This window comes from Zophobas morio, unplaced genomic scaffold (assembly GCF_036711695.1).
Source record: "Zophobas morio isolate AGI-343-1 ecotype UQ-CSIRO unplaced genomic scaffold, CSIRO_AGI_Zmor_V1 ptg000031l, whole genome shotgun sequence".
NCBI lineage: Eukaryota > Metazoa > Arthropoda > Insecta > Coleoptera > Tenebrionidae > Zophobas > Zophobas morio.
This window is the reverse complement of record NW_026972136.1, coordinates 8,646,621-8,661,432: the sequence shown is the minus strand read 5'-3', so window position 1 is coordinate 8,661,432 and position 14,812 is coordinate 8,646,621. Positions and strand designations below refer to the sequence as shown.

General features: G+C 38.2%; 1 protein-coding gene across 2 annotated transcripts in view; it reads left to right on the top strand.

The window, feature by feature from the left end:
• Nucleotides 1–12,694, top strand: part of LOC135139396 (protein-L-histidine N-pros-methyltransferase) — a 277,974-nt gene extending 265,280 nt beyond the window's left edge. The window contains exons 3-5 of one of the 2 annotated variants that reach the window (XM_064069609.1): nucleotides 1,376–1,585; nucleotides 8,637–8,815; nucleotides 8,866–12,694. In XM_064069609.1, coding sequence (XP_063925679.1) covers nucleotides 1,376–1,585; nucleotides 8,637–8,815; nucleotides 8,866–9,074 — 598 coding nt within the window. In that variant the 3' untranslated portion in view covers nucleotides 9,075–12,694. The remainder of the gene's footprint in view (nucleotides 1–1,375; nucleotides 1,586–8,636; nucleotides 8,816–8,865) is intronic. The other variant, XM_064069608.1, reaches the window with a different exon arrangement.
• Nucleotides 12,695–14,812: the final 2,118 nt, after the last annotated feature.

Here is a 14,812-nt window from a genome sequence, read left to right as displayed (position 1 = left end):
AAACGTGAATGAGAATCTCAAAGAAAACGACGTAAAGACGGGAGAACCGCGACGAAAGTGTGAACGAGGAAGTGAATTGGAGAAAGAAATAATATATGAACGAAAAAGGTAACGAAAGATATCTCGAAAATGAGAACACTATGAAATCGAGAGGCGAAAGTATCATATAACGAGAATGCTATTAAAATCCAAAATTAGATTGAAGAGGAGAGCCAGAATTGATACAAAGGTGAGATCGTAAAAGAAAACTAGAAGAGAACGACAAATTGGCCGAGAATGAGCGCAACAGTGAGGATCGAGAATGAGTAACTACAAAGAAACGTAAAATGAAAACGAAAGTGATAAGTGGAAGGAAAGCAATAATGAGAACAATAAATAAATCAAGAACGTGAAGGAATACGAAAACAAAAATCAGAACCTAAAAGGAAAAAAACAATAAGAACAATATAGAGATGGAAAATAGGAATGGAAAGGAGGACCAAGTGTAAACCAAAGAGGCAACCACTAAAGAAATAAAGTTTCCAAATTTCAAACAAGAATAATAAAAAATCAGAGTTAAAACGAGAAAAGGAGAGTCAGAAGGAGAACCAGAATGACATCGAAAAGAGAAACTAGAACAAAAACAACGTAGACAAGAACAAGTAGAATAAGAATGACAGCGATAAAAAACTGAGAATGAGACCATTGAGGATAAGTGTCTAAGATGGAACGAGAAACAGAACTACGAACAAAACGAAAATGAGAACGCTATGAAACCATGAATGAATTCTAGAAACGAACCGAAAATGACGATATAGAGAAACTGACTTCTAGAGGAAGATAGCTAGAAAAAGGACTAAAACAATGTAGAAAAGATCAAATAGAACAAGAATGAATCTACAAAGAAACCTGATCTGACCCGTTTTAGGATCTTGAAACTATTTCTCTGGCGTCTATACAGGGTGTCACTAAGCGCGCATTTCTCGATATCTCATTAATTATTAGAAATAGAAACAATAGTCAAACACCAAAGTTGTACGGTTCTTTGAGGACTATACTCTACAATTATTTTTAACTATACAGAGTATTCTGTTTTTAGGCGTAACACACAACTTAGTTTTTTTTAATGAAACACCCTATATATTTTTAGACATCCCGATTAATTCCTTTCTAGGCTATGTTTATTTACATACTCACTTATCCAAAGTGGTTTGAAAGATGAAAATCTGATCAGCTACTAATCTCTGCAGATTTTTTGTTTTTTTTTTTTAGTTAACAGACAATAAATCTCACACGTGTGCGACGTTTAGTTATTGTGTACACACTATATGTATACATTTACATGATAAATGGCTCCATTTGTCAACTCTTCTGTATTCTGTCGTTTTTGTTGCAGCTGGCTCCAAAGAGGCTCCATGTTCGTCCTATCTCTGCAACAGTTCCTCAAACTAATGAAAGTCAACGAAAAATGGCACAAAGGGTCCCTCCTCGATCTCGGTGCCGGCGACGGCGAAGTCACCGCTCACCTTTCGGCCCTTTTCGACAAAACCTACGTCACCGAGGTTTCCACCACTATGAGAAACCTCCTCCAGAACCGCGGCTACAAGTACATTTTTCCTCCCTTTTTTTTCTTAGATGTTTCGACCGCGATAAAACGTCTTCACAGATTGAATAATGTAATTTTGTTGCATCCGCGATAATGTTTAATTGCTCGACCCTGGCAATATAGCAATTGGATGATGGGTATAGCCGGTATCTCGAGTAATTAAAGTCATTCCATGTCAGATTGTTAATTGAGTTCTCGATGCAGTAAAACTTCCCTCATAAAACTAAGTGCAGAGTTAATTAAGACTTACTTTAACAGATTGGGACAAGGAGAACTCTCTTGTGTACAATTTAAGTTTACGAGGGCCGATCAAGATTTACTCCGTTAATTAGGAGGCCATCACCTGCGATGCTGTACGGTTGGCACGCACTGCGATGTAAATATTTGATATGAGAATGAAATTTTTGCGAGGCGATTGTAGTTTTTTAAAAATAACGTTGTGTCGGATGTCGCCATGTAGTTAATAAAAGACGGAAAGCTGCAGCGGTTATAAATGGTAATAACACGAAACATATTTGGACGACTCTGCAGCGACCAGAAACATTTGCATTAAATTTAATTACTCTGGATTTAACGACCGCATCTTAACCCGAACAATGGCGACATTTTTATTGCTTTCGAATTATTATCATTGCCAACCGTACCGGCAGGTGCCCATCCTCATTAACCGCAACAATAATAATAAGCAACCTTGTTGCATGTTCAACAATATGGGTTATGGCAAGTCTACATAATTTCTGACTTTTTTAAATGAGATGGTGTGTCCTGACCCGGGGTAATATCTTTATAATGAGCAAATTTAAAACTTCAAGACACCCAGCAATGGTTGTTATTTACGACGTTCCAGCGCTACTGACACGACGTTTTACAAGTTCGAACTGCTGCAAAATTTTTTATAACTATGAACTATTGATTTTGTGTTAATTTGGTGCGCGATTACGGCTAATCCGATTGCCAAATTAACTTTGATTTAGTATAGTGAATGCCACTTTACTGTGTACACAATATAACATGTTACTAGTGCGCATGCCCAAAGCTCGCACACTCTAAAATCTATCAGTTCTATATGTCAACCACGTACAGATTTTGCTACATTTGATTAAATTCTATCCACTCTAGGTTTTATATTCTTCAATTTGTCATAACTTTGAAAGAAAATACAAGACAGTTTGAAATTTATTCTTAAAACGTCCGTCATGTATAAAAGTCAATCTAAACAAAGAATTATTTATTGCAATCCTTATTTCAATAAAACAGTTATCACTTTTTTGACATCACCTCTCAATTATTTTTTATCTGAATGTTTTGTTTTTTACCTTTTTTACATATTTTTACGTTTTACAATTTACATATTTTTCAAATACTAATTAATATTAAAAACAAGCAGCGTTTGGCGAAAGCTTTACAAAGAAAATACCAAGATTTAGTAGTAATTCCGTTATTACAACTTCGGATAGTGGAATCGACAAGGAAAACTTGGGAAGGTAGAAAAAACAAATAAAATAAGACCGACAAATGAGAGTAAACAGGGAGAATGAAAAGCTTTGAAAACAAAAATGGAAACTAGAAAAGAAACACAAATAAAAATAAGAACAATAAAGAAATCGACATGTGATAGAATGTTAAGGGAGAATGAGAACCGGAAAGACAACCAGAATGAGAACTATCACATATAGAACATGGAATGAAACCCAGGACTAAAATGTGAACGCTATGAAACCAAAAATAAAATTCACAACGGAAACTAAAATGAAAATAATATGGAAAACTACAGGAGAGCCAGATAAGAGTCAGAGTGAAGTCGAAAAGGAAAACTATACTGACTATCAAAAAAACCGACCACTCTGAAATATTTTGCAAAACCATTTTAAAAATTATTAATTTAACTAGATTGTTATTTCATTAAAGAACCATTTACTGGTGGACAGAAGATGTACAAATTAGCTAAAAACGAGACATTTCAAAATAGAATTAAATTTAATTTAAGAAAATAACAAAAACAGTGTAATACTTGAGGGTGGTCGGTTTTTTGCGAGTCAGTGTAGAATGAGAACAAAGTAAAGAAGAACAAGTTGAAAAAAGGAGTGAGAAACGAGAATGAATATAATAAAATGAGAATGAGAACTACGAAAAGTCCGAAAATGAAACTGATATAATGAAGGCTGTAACAAGACTGAGAATATGAGGAAACGAGACAGAGAGCAATCAAGAAAACGACATGTGAAAGAATATGAAAACGAGAATGGAAATATGAAAGGAAACGAGAATGAGAACGACTACCAAAATGTGTACAGAGAAGAGAACATGAAATAGAATGAAAATAAGAACCCTATAGAACCAAGAATGAAGTGAAGAACGGAAATGAGAACCATAGTGAAATCGAAAAGAAGAAGAATTAGATTGAGAGAAAGATAGTTAAGAACAATTAGAACAGGAATTAGAACGATTAATAGAGTGAGAAACGAGAATGAGAGCAATAAAATAACCAAGAATGAGAAGGCTCGAAAAAATGAAAATGAGAATTACGAAGAGTCCGAAAATAAAAATGAGAACGCTTTACGAGTAGAAGCAAGAAAGAAATTGATAAGGAAAACGCAAATAAAAATGTTAGAATGAGAGCTATAAAAAGATTAACAATGTGAGAATGAAATGAGAAAGAGAGCAATAAAGAGATCGAGATGTGAAAAACAATGAAAACCAGAATAAGAAACTGAAAGGGAATGAGAATGAGAACCTTGTAGAGACCAACAATGGAACTAAGAATCATAACCAAAGTGTGTACAAGGAAGAGAACTTAAAATAGAGTAGAAATGAGAACTCTAGAAACCAAAAATGAAATCGAGAACGGAAATGTAAATAAGCAAGCTTTATGACACCAAAGAGTGACCGAAAGGAAGAGGGGTAGAATGAGAGCCAGAGTGTGATCTAAAAGAACAATAATATAATTAGAATAAGAATTAGGACGATGAAAACAGTGAGAAAGAAGAATGAGAACAATAAAGGAGAGTGAGAGCTACGAAGAGTCCAAAAATGAATATGAGAACGCTATACGAGTGAAAGTAAGGAAGGAATCGGGAAGGAAAACGCCAATGAAAATGATGCTAGCTATAAAAAAAACGTAAGAATGTGCAGAGGAAGCGGGAAAGAGAGCAATGGAAAAAGACCGAAATATGAAAGAATACGGTAATAAGAATGAAAACCTAAAAAGAAACGAGAATAAGAACCATATAGAAACCAAAAATGGAAATGAGAACCACGAACAAAGCGTGTACAAGGCAGAGAACTTAAAGCAGAACGAAAATGAGAACAATTTAGGACACCAAAGATAGAATAAACGGGAGAAGGGGGGCAGAATGCAAACCACAGTGAAATTGAAAAAAAGAACCAGATTGAGAACAAGATAGTGAAGAACAATTAGAACAAGAATTCGGAAGAATAATAATTAGAATAAAATAACCAAGAATGAGAAAGATCGGAAAAATGAAAATGAGAATTACGAAGAGGCCGAAAATGAATATTTACGAGTGAAAGCAAGAAAGAAATTGACAAGGAAAACGCGAATAAAAATGTTAGAATGAGAACTATAAAAAAATTAACAATATGAGGAAGAAATGAGAAAGAGGGCAATAAAGAGATCGAGATGTGAAAAACTATGAAAACCAGAATAAGAAACTGAAAGGAAACTAGAATAGGAACCGTGTAGAGACCAACAATGGAAATAAGAACCACAACCAAAGTGTGTGCAATGAAGAGAACTGGAAATAGAGTGGAAATGAGGAAGATTTGGGACACCAAAGAGTGAACGAAAGGAAGAGGGCAGAACGAGAACCTGAGTGTGATCTAAAAGAAGGACTAAATTGAGAACAAGATAGAGAACAAGAATTAGGACGATGAAAAGAGTGAGAAAGGAGAAAGGAAAATGAGAACAATAAAGTGACTAAGAGTGAGAAGGATTATGAAAAGGAAAGTGAGAGCTACAAAGAGTCCAAAAATGAAAATGAGAACACTATACGAGTGGAAACAAGAAAGAAATCGAGAAAGAAAACGCAAATGCAAATGATGCTAGCTATAAAAAAGCTAAAAATGTGAAGAGAAAACGAGAAAGAGAGCAATGAAAAAAGACCGAAATATGAAAAAATATGATAACGAAAATGAAAACCTTACAGAAAACGAGAATGAGAACCATATAAACACCAACAGTGGGAATGAGAATCACGAACAAAGTGTGTACAACAAGGCAGAGAACTTGAAGTAGAATGAAACTGAAAACGCTATAGAACGAAGAATGAAGTGTAGAACGGAAAATTCAAATGAGAAGTAGAGTGAAATCGGAAAGGAGAAAAACGGAAATGAGGACAATAAAGTAATCGAGAATGAGAAGGGTTATGAAATTGAGAATAAGAGTTACGAAAAATCCAAAAATGAAAATTTTAAGGCTATAAAAGATGATGGACGCGAAAAAGAGAACAATAAAGAAATCGAAATGTGGAAAAATTTGAAAACGAGAATGAGAAAATGAAAATGCGAATCATGTCGAGATCGGCAATGGAAATGAGAATCACCACTAATGTGAATACAAGGATGAAAACTTGGAGTAACATGAGAACGCTATAGAATCAAGAATGAAGTCGAGAACGGAAATGCAACTGAGAACAATTTAGGACACCAAAGATAGAACGAGAGGGAGGAGGGGAGCAGAATGTGAACCATAGTAAAACCGAAAAGAAGAGCTAGATTGAGAGCAAGTTAGGGAAAAACAATTAGAACAAGAATTAGGACGATTAATAGAGTGAGAAACAAGAATGAAGGCAATAAAATAACCAAGAATGAGAAGGATGGTAAAAATGAAAATGAGAATCTCGAAGTGTCTGAAAATGAAAATGAGAACGCTTTACGAGTGGAACCAAGAAAGAAATTGACAAGAAAAACGCAAATAAAAATGTTAGAATGAGAGCTATAAAAAGATTAACAATCTGATAAGGAAATGAGAAAGAGAGCAATAAAGAGATCGAGATGTGAAAAAATATGAAAAGCAGAATATGAAACTGAAAGGAAACGAGAATGAGAACCATCATCATCCAAAGTGTGTACAAGGAACAGAACTTGAAATAAAGTGGGAATCAGAACCCTATGGAACCAAGAATGAAATCGAGAACAGAAATGCAAATAGGGAAGATTTGGGAGACCGAAGAGTGAACGAGAGGAGGTGGGGCAGAATGAAAACCAGAGTGAGATCTAACAGAAGAACTAGATAAAGAGCAAGATAAAGAACAATAATTAGAACAAAAATTAGGACTATTAAAAAACTGAGAAAGGAGAATGAGAACAATAAAGTGACTAAGAATGAGAAGGATTATGAAAAGGAGAGTGAGACTACGAAGAGTCCAAAAATAAAAATGAGAACGCTGTACGAGTGGAAGCAAGAAAGGAATCGAGAAGGAAAACGCAGATGAAAATGATGCTAGCTATAAAAAAAAAACTAAGAATGTGAAGAGGAAACGGAAAAGAGAGCAATGGAAAAAACTAAAAGGAAACGAGAATGAGAACCATATAGAGACCAACAATGGAAATGAGAATCACGAACAAAGTGTGTACAAGGAAGAGAACTTGAAGTAGAATGAAAATGAGAACGCTATAGAAGCAAAAATAAAATCTAGAACGGAAATGCAAATGAGAAATAGACTGAAATCGGAAAGGGGAAATTGAGAAACGCAAATGAGGACAATAAAGGGATCAAGAGTGAGAAGGCTTATGAAACTGAGATGAGAGTTACGAAGAGTCCAAAAATGAAAATTTTAAAAAGAAAACAATCAAGACATCGAAAAATGTGTAAAAAATATTAAAACAAGAATGAGAAAATGAGAATGCAAATCATGTCGAGATCGGCAATGAAAATGAAAATGCTATAGAACCAAAAATGAAGTCGAAAACGGAAATGCAAATGAGAGCGATTTGGGACACCAATGATAGAACGTGAAAAGGGGGGGATGCCAGAATGAGCAATAGAGTGAAATCGAAAAGGAGAACTACAATAAGGGCAAAGTAGAATAAGAATGGGAACAATAATAATAGCGAGAACCGAGAATGAGAAAAAAAAAATGATCGAAAATGAGAAGGATCATGAAAATGTGAGCTACCAAGAGTCCGAAAATGAGCACGCTATAGAAACAAGAATGAAATCTAGAAGGAAAAGCAAATGATAATGCTAGAATGAGAGCCTGCTATAAAAGCATGGAAATGTGAAAAGAAAACGAGAATGAGAATTTGAAAAGAAACGAAAAGGGGAACCACGTAGAGATCGACTATGGAAATGACAACCAAAATGATATCAAAATGAGAACTAGAAATAACAAATAGAGCAAGAATGAGAGCGATAAAAAGACCGAAAATGAAAACCACACCAAGAATATGAACTATCTAGAGCTCCTGTGTTCTGATTCGGGTAATATCATTAGAATAATCAAATTCAGAACATCAACATGCCCACAGACGCTTGTTAATTATGAAATCACAACGCTACTAATATTTACTTATGATAGAAAGTTTTAGAAGTTCAGATTTTGAAACTATTGATTTTGGGTTTCTGACTTTACCACACAATCTTATTAAAACGTTTTGACAACAAAATAACGTATTTTTTCGTTGTTAAAACTATTTGGCCGTATAACATATAAGTGTATGAAGTTCTCGTTCATCAAATGGGCTTTGTGACAAAATTTTGCCACTTCGTTGTGACTGTGTATACGACATAGTGCGCTTGCTCAAAGTTTCCAAACTTGAAATCTGTCAATTCTGTACTATATGTATCAATACTAATTATTATTGTTACTAATATAATCTGGCCTGGAAATTTTGCTATATTTGTTTGAGTTTTGTCCTGTGTTTTTGGTTTTCAGTTTGTCATAATTTTAACAAGATAAAATTAAAGTTTTTGTTAATTTACGTAGTTGTCTTGAAGTTACGTCAAGAATTGGTAATCCGCCGAAAACGCGTTTCCCCACTTTATTTAACTTTTATAAAACAAATAATAATATTTCACACAAAATTCCAGGCTACTAGAGATAGACACATGGCAGCGAAGCGGCCCTTTCGACGTCATCTCCTGCCTAAACTTGATAGACCGATGTGACACCCCCAATCAGCTCCTCAAACAAATGAAAACTTCCCTCAAGCCAGACGGACTAGTACTCCTAGCGGTAGTCCTTCCATTTTCAGCATACGTGGAAGCCGGTAAGTACCTTTCCGCCATATTGCATCACCTAACCGCCATTTTGTTTCAGGATCGCGCGGCCACAAACCCACCGAGCTCCTTCCAATACTGGGTTCCTGTTTCGAGGACCAAGTGAACAGTGTAGTGCACGATGTGCTAACTCCCGCAGGATTTAAAGTAGTATCATGGACTAGAGTTCCGTACTTGTGCGAAGGGGACCTTCAGCAGTCGTACTATTGGTTGGATGATGTGGTTTTTATTTTGAAAGCTGCTAATTGAGAGTGTGAATAAAAATCTGTATGGAGTGGGGAGAAGTTATATCTAGTCTTAGATGGTGTTTTATCTAATGTGTAGATATTTCAGTGTAATCGTAGTGATTGATGGTGCTAACAGTATCAAAAATACAGGGCGATTGTGTGAATTTTTTATCATGTGGGCGGGTTATCTACGAGTTAAGAAATTTAACGGTCGCACTGTGGTTTTACTATTACTAATAGAATTTAACATTTATGTATTTTATTTGGAACAAACTAACAATAGTTTAACTTGAGTGTGTATACTGTTGGACAGAAAATGGGCATTGGGGGTTGGTTAAACTTGAAATTGAAGAACACATGACTTGTAATGAAGCACGTCACAGAAGAAGAAAAATAAGAAAGGGGCCAAATGTATCTTAGTCTCGTTATACTGGGTAAATTTTAATTCTTTGACCACAATGCCCAAGTTTTTGCCCAACGTTAATTATTAACAAAAATGCAAAAGTATATTTTCTGATATTTAGGATAATAATTATTGTAAATGGTTGATCATTATAAATTCGGATTTTGTTTATAAAGAGAATTGTAACAAAGACTGGTAGGAAAGATGCATTGATATTGTTTCGCACTGTTTTTTGTTTTACAGTAGATCCAAAAATAAGGTACACAGGGTGTTTTGTCTAAGACTTAGCTTCCTTATTTATTTATACCTCATGATTGAAAGTAGTCTTCTAGTGGGCCATGATTTTTTTTTTAATAATGATGTTGGCATTTCAGCTATTTGACAATTATTTGACCGCAGCTGGTGTTGCCAACATATTTAATAAAAATCACTCTGACAGTATTTTTTTAACATTTGGTATATCTAGTAGGGACACATATTCTTAATTAAATAATATACGTTATACATCACAGATTTTAGCAATCTATTTTTAATAAATATGTCAATTGGAAAAAGAGTTAACTCCTACGAGAAACATCCTGTATATTTAGTCTTTTACTGCGCCTGCTATATATAGGGTGTATCAAAAAAGAAGAGATAATACCTAACCGTCAGTACGGTTTTGGACGTAATGACACTCACATTTGTTCTTAATCAAAAACAACATATATTATAGGTTATAATCTATAATATAAGGTAAAATTTAATTAAGTTTCAAAACCGACCTTCCAGTTAGTTGTTTTTCTTTCTGAATATAAGTCTAAATAACTACTGTTTAAAACTGTGCGATAATCTCTCTAATGGACTTAATGGGAAATATTTCAGATATTACAAATGTACAATTGATGTGGTTGTGAACATGTAAGTAGATGTAATTTACTTCCACTTCTAGAGTGTAAATTATTGTAATGATATAAGTAATCATTATATTTTTTATTTTTTAACGTGTATACTTAATATCCAAAAGAGAGACATATCAAACTATTTTGCGTTTCAATCAAATTTATGATTGTGTAGTAAGCCGTTTCGAACCAAATTTCCGCGCGCCAAACTTTTGGTAAGAAAAGGGATAGAAATGGAAAGAAACAAAAACCACTAAGAGGGAGGTGCGCAGAAGGGTGTGTTGGAGAAGGGTAAGTCGCGGCCATATTGACTTGGTCTTTCTTTCGAGTAAGACGTCAAGTTGGTGCTCTCTGCGTTTTCCAAGTGTCTGTGCGTTTTGTTTCCGTTTTCAGCGGTGATTCCTTTCAACGGAGTTCCATCCCCCTGACGAACCAGCGAACGTAAGATTTCTCTGCTCGATTTCGAACAGAGAGAGGCCTATTTCGGTGGTGAACACGTGTTTGGTTTGGAGATCCGAGAGGTATGTTTTCCACGTGATTCCGTGTGTGCTGGTGGAAGAAGCGGCGTTGCTTCTCGATGGTGACGGAGTAGGTGAGACGCGGGAACCACACCTGTGAGCTTCGCGGGCGTCACATACGCGAACGGACGCTACCAAAAATGGCGGCACTTCCGGATGACGCCATGGCCGATAATTTTCGTACTAATCTTTTCAACATAATTTCAATCCGTTTTAGTAGGGCCTTTCAGGGAATTACGTTAGCTAGGGCAGTTTTATTTAGCGAATGTTATGCGGAAAGTTGGATGGCAATTTTCGAGGTATTATTTTGCGTTGCATAATTTCAGCACGTGTGAGTAAAGTAAATTCAAACGTAATCTGAACAAATGCATCTTTAACAAAAATTAACGCTGAGAACGGCATTAGAAAATTAATAATATTAGAGTCTGGGGGACGGGGGATTTTTTTTCCTTTGTGTTAATAACATGGATTAATTAGGCACATCAATTTGGCTGACATTATAAGACCTAAGATATTTGAATGGCTTTTCCTCGATTTATTATCCGGTTGTTGTAAACTCGAATGCTGGAAAATTTCATGTAGTTTTTCAAATATTCAGCCGTTCAAAATAGAAAGAGAAAGTGGTAGGGTGCAGGTACGGGGTGTTGACCGGGGAATTTCAAGGGCAACCTTTGTGAATTTTTGTATTAGTCATTGGGGATTTGTTGTTGACCGAAAACTGTTGATGAATTTGAAAATGAATGTTATTGAAAGAAAGGTACAATTCAAATCGAATGTGCACCTACGATTACCTATATTTTATTTATTTTGCATATTTTATGTGTCGCATTTTTATGTGTTGTTCTGTTTATTTCGTATGTGTTTTTATTTATGTGTCTTTTGTTTGGGGATGTGTTGAAGGGAGGGGGGGTTTGTTTGTTTAATTCGGTCAACAACGTAACTTTGCCCAGATCATTTTAATGCAGTCGTAACTTCGTTGTTTAATGTCAGATAAATATTTCATTAAAATCATTGCCAAAATGTGAATAATTTAATCTCTTTCAAAAATTCTTGTTCTTTAAAGTTATTGATAAAAACATGAATAATTTCTCACTTCATTTTCTTTATTGCATAAGATTGTTGATCACACGTGCATAATTTAATCTCATTTCAATTTCTTTGTTATTTAAAACAAGTGTTGATGGAGTGTGGCCAATTAAATTACGCTTATTGCTTGTCTGAAATCCAAATACTCATTCTGATAACGCTAGTTAACTCGGGGGTCGTGTGGCGTGGACGCGGTGGCGTCGGCGTCTCCGTGCGAGTGTCTGCGGGTCTTGCTAGACTTCCGGCCCTAGCGGACTCGGAGTTTACACAGCTACTTGGACGCGGGAAACAGGAAGGTCAACCTATGTCAGGTGGGTGCGTAAGACCACGCACGTGAAGTGGTGAGGTAGGACTATGTGGACCTTCACGGGGAGTGTGGCCGTCGCCCTGCCCCCGCTGTGCGCCCCCCATTTTGTTTGTAGAGGCCACACTGCCATAATATCTGGAACGTTGCCATCCATTTACTTTCTGAGAGTTCCGCGACTTTTTATTTTGCTTTTTTTTTGTTGTACTTGTAAGGTTGCTAATATTTATTCTATGTTCTCAGGTTCGAGTGAAAATAAAGGTTTTTTTTTCTCTGAGGAATAAATTCTTTAAGCTCTTCTGGGGCCCTTGGCCAAGGTCTCTTGAGCTCTTATTGGATTTATTTTTCATAGTTTTTTTTTTCCAAATATAAGTTTTTTAAATCCGTCACTCTTCCCGCTCCGCAGTGCGCCAATTTGTATGAACGAACGCCTCCCGCCAGTTTTCAAAACACAATGTAGGGTCCCACTTTTGTAGACGATCACAGCCAAGGTCAAATTTTAAATTTTAGCGGGCTTTTTCAAATTTTGTTCAATGTCAAAAAAAAAGGCGGGAGGTTTGGGTTATTACAGAATTGGTGCCGCGTGCCCAGCATGCAATGTCGACGCACTGCCTGGAAGAGTGTATTTTGTGTTGCATATGTACTTATTTATATTTTGTTTTCACAGCCAGCGAAGAAAATGGTCGGAAAAAAGAGACAGGTAGTTAATACCAGTGGCGCCTGGAACGTGAAGGCGCCAAGGATCGCACCGCTGGTGGCGACAACCCAGCGAAGACCAACGAGGCCAAAGACGACGCGTAGGAGGCGGCCTGACGTCGAGCGACCATCCAGCTCTCAACGAAGGGTCCAGAGGACCGTGGACCCCGTCCACGAAGAAGCAACAACGGGCCGAGACGAGCAACTGCAAACCCTGTCCCGTCCGGAGCAGATGGATTGGAAAACCATTGCACTCCACTTGCTGGAGCAGAGTCGGCAACCGGAGGAGACTCCGGCACCGGCACCAGCTGCACCGCTGCCTCGTCCGTTCTATTCGGGGGGGACCCATGAAAACCCCAACAAATTCTTGGAAGATTTCGAGGCGTTTTACCGGAGGACACGGACGAGAAGCTCCAGCAAGCTCGAGGAAGTCCGTCTGTGTTTCAGGCAAGGCGCAGAGTCCTGGTACGACATCAATAAGTCCGACTGGGACACCTTTGAGGGCTTCCGGGTGGAGTTCTTGGCGAACTTCTGGACGACTACGAACCGGGAGGACCGATACAAGGAGATCACGTCGGACCAGTTCGACCCAAGCCAGGACGGTAGCATGGTCGACTTCTTCTTAGGACGGCTGAGTATCGCGCGGTCACTGATGCTACGGCGAGAGGAGTCGAATATAATGGCGGACCTAATGAAACTTTTTCCAGGCGAGATCCAAAGGGCCTGGAATGCTGTTCCTCGCACGATGAGGACCGTTAAAGCAGCCCAACATTTCTTAATTGACATGCAGGCCACGATGGACCCCGAGCCCGGTGGAAGATCGGTCATCCGACCAAAGCGTGCGCCGGGAGCTCCGGCGTCTCAACGCCGCGAGGCCCGGGACATCCAATTTCCTGCCCCCACTGTTTCGCCTTTGATGGCATTCAACCCGTTTTCTATTCCCCCACCAAACGTTTCGGGAAATGCCGACCGGACATGTTAGTGAGGCAAGCGTGTCCGTCCACCAGCTCCAAGCCCTCGAATTTCCCATTGATTAAATTCGTGCCCGCAGGGTACATTCCGCCCAAGCCCATTAACGCCCAATCTTCCATGAGTCTCGTGCGCCGAGGGGTCGTGGTGGCGCCTTCTGCCCCTCTCTCTCTTCGGAGATTGAAGGGAAGATATCCTCGTGGGTTTTCTCAGGTCTGTCGGATGGGATGGAACAGGCTTTTGGGAGGTCTAGGTCCCAATCAGGAAGGGATTTCAACACCGCTATGTGTGAAATTTCACCCCGTGATCTCCATCCTGGAGCGCACGAAAATTGTGGGGGACGTTTTCGAGCATAGCATCTCCACGCTTCAGCAGCGCCCTTCAGCTCCCCCACCAGATTTCGGAAGCTGCTCTCTTCTGCCCCACATTTCAATTTCAATTTTTGGTAGGGAACTTCTGGCTCTGCTCGATTCGGGAAGCGAGGTGACTTGCATCAACGAGGAGGAATTTTCCGCACTTTCGAGTGGGCGCAGAATCGCGACACTCCCCGTTTCTTCCACCTTCATCCGAGGCGCCACGGGTCATCAAAGCCACCGGATCAAAACGCAGGCGTGGTTGCAATTTTCAATTGGTAGCAATTTTCTCTCTTCTGCTGTGTTTTTAGTTGTGAAGAACCTAGTTCGGCCAGTAATTCTGGGAATGGATTGGTTGAATAGCACCAATGCTTCCCTGCATTTTCAAAGTGGCCAACTTCGGATCCATTCGGGCGGCCGCCCACAGAACTTCCCGTTTCAAGTGGAATCCGCTGTGTCCGGGCCTGAACCCGCCTTGGACATTTCCCACGCTTCCATCAGAAAGAACACCGACACCCCCGATTTAGCCAAAACCATCACCCCATTTTCT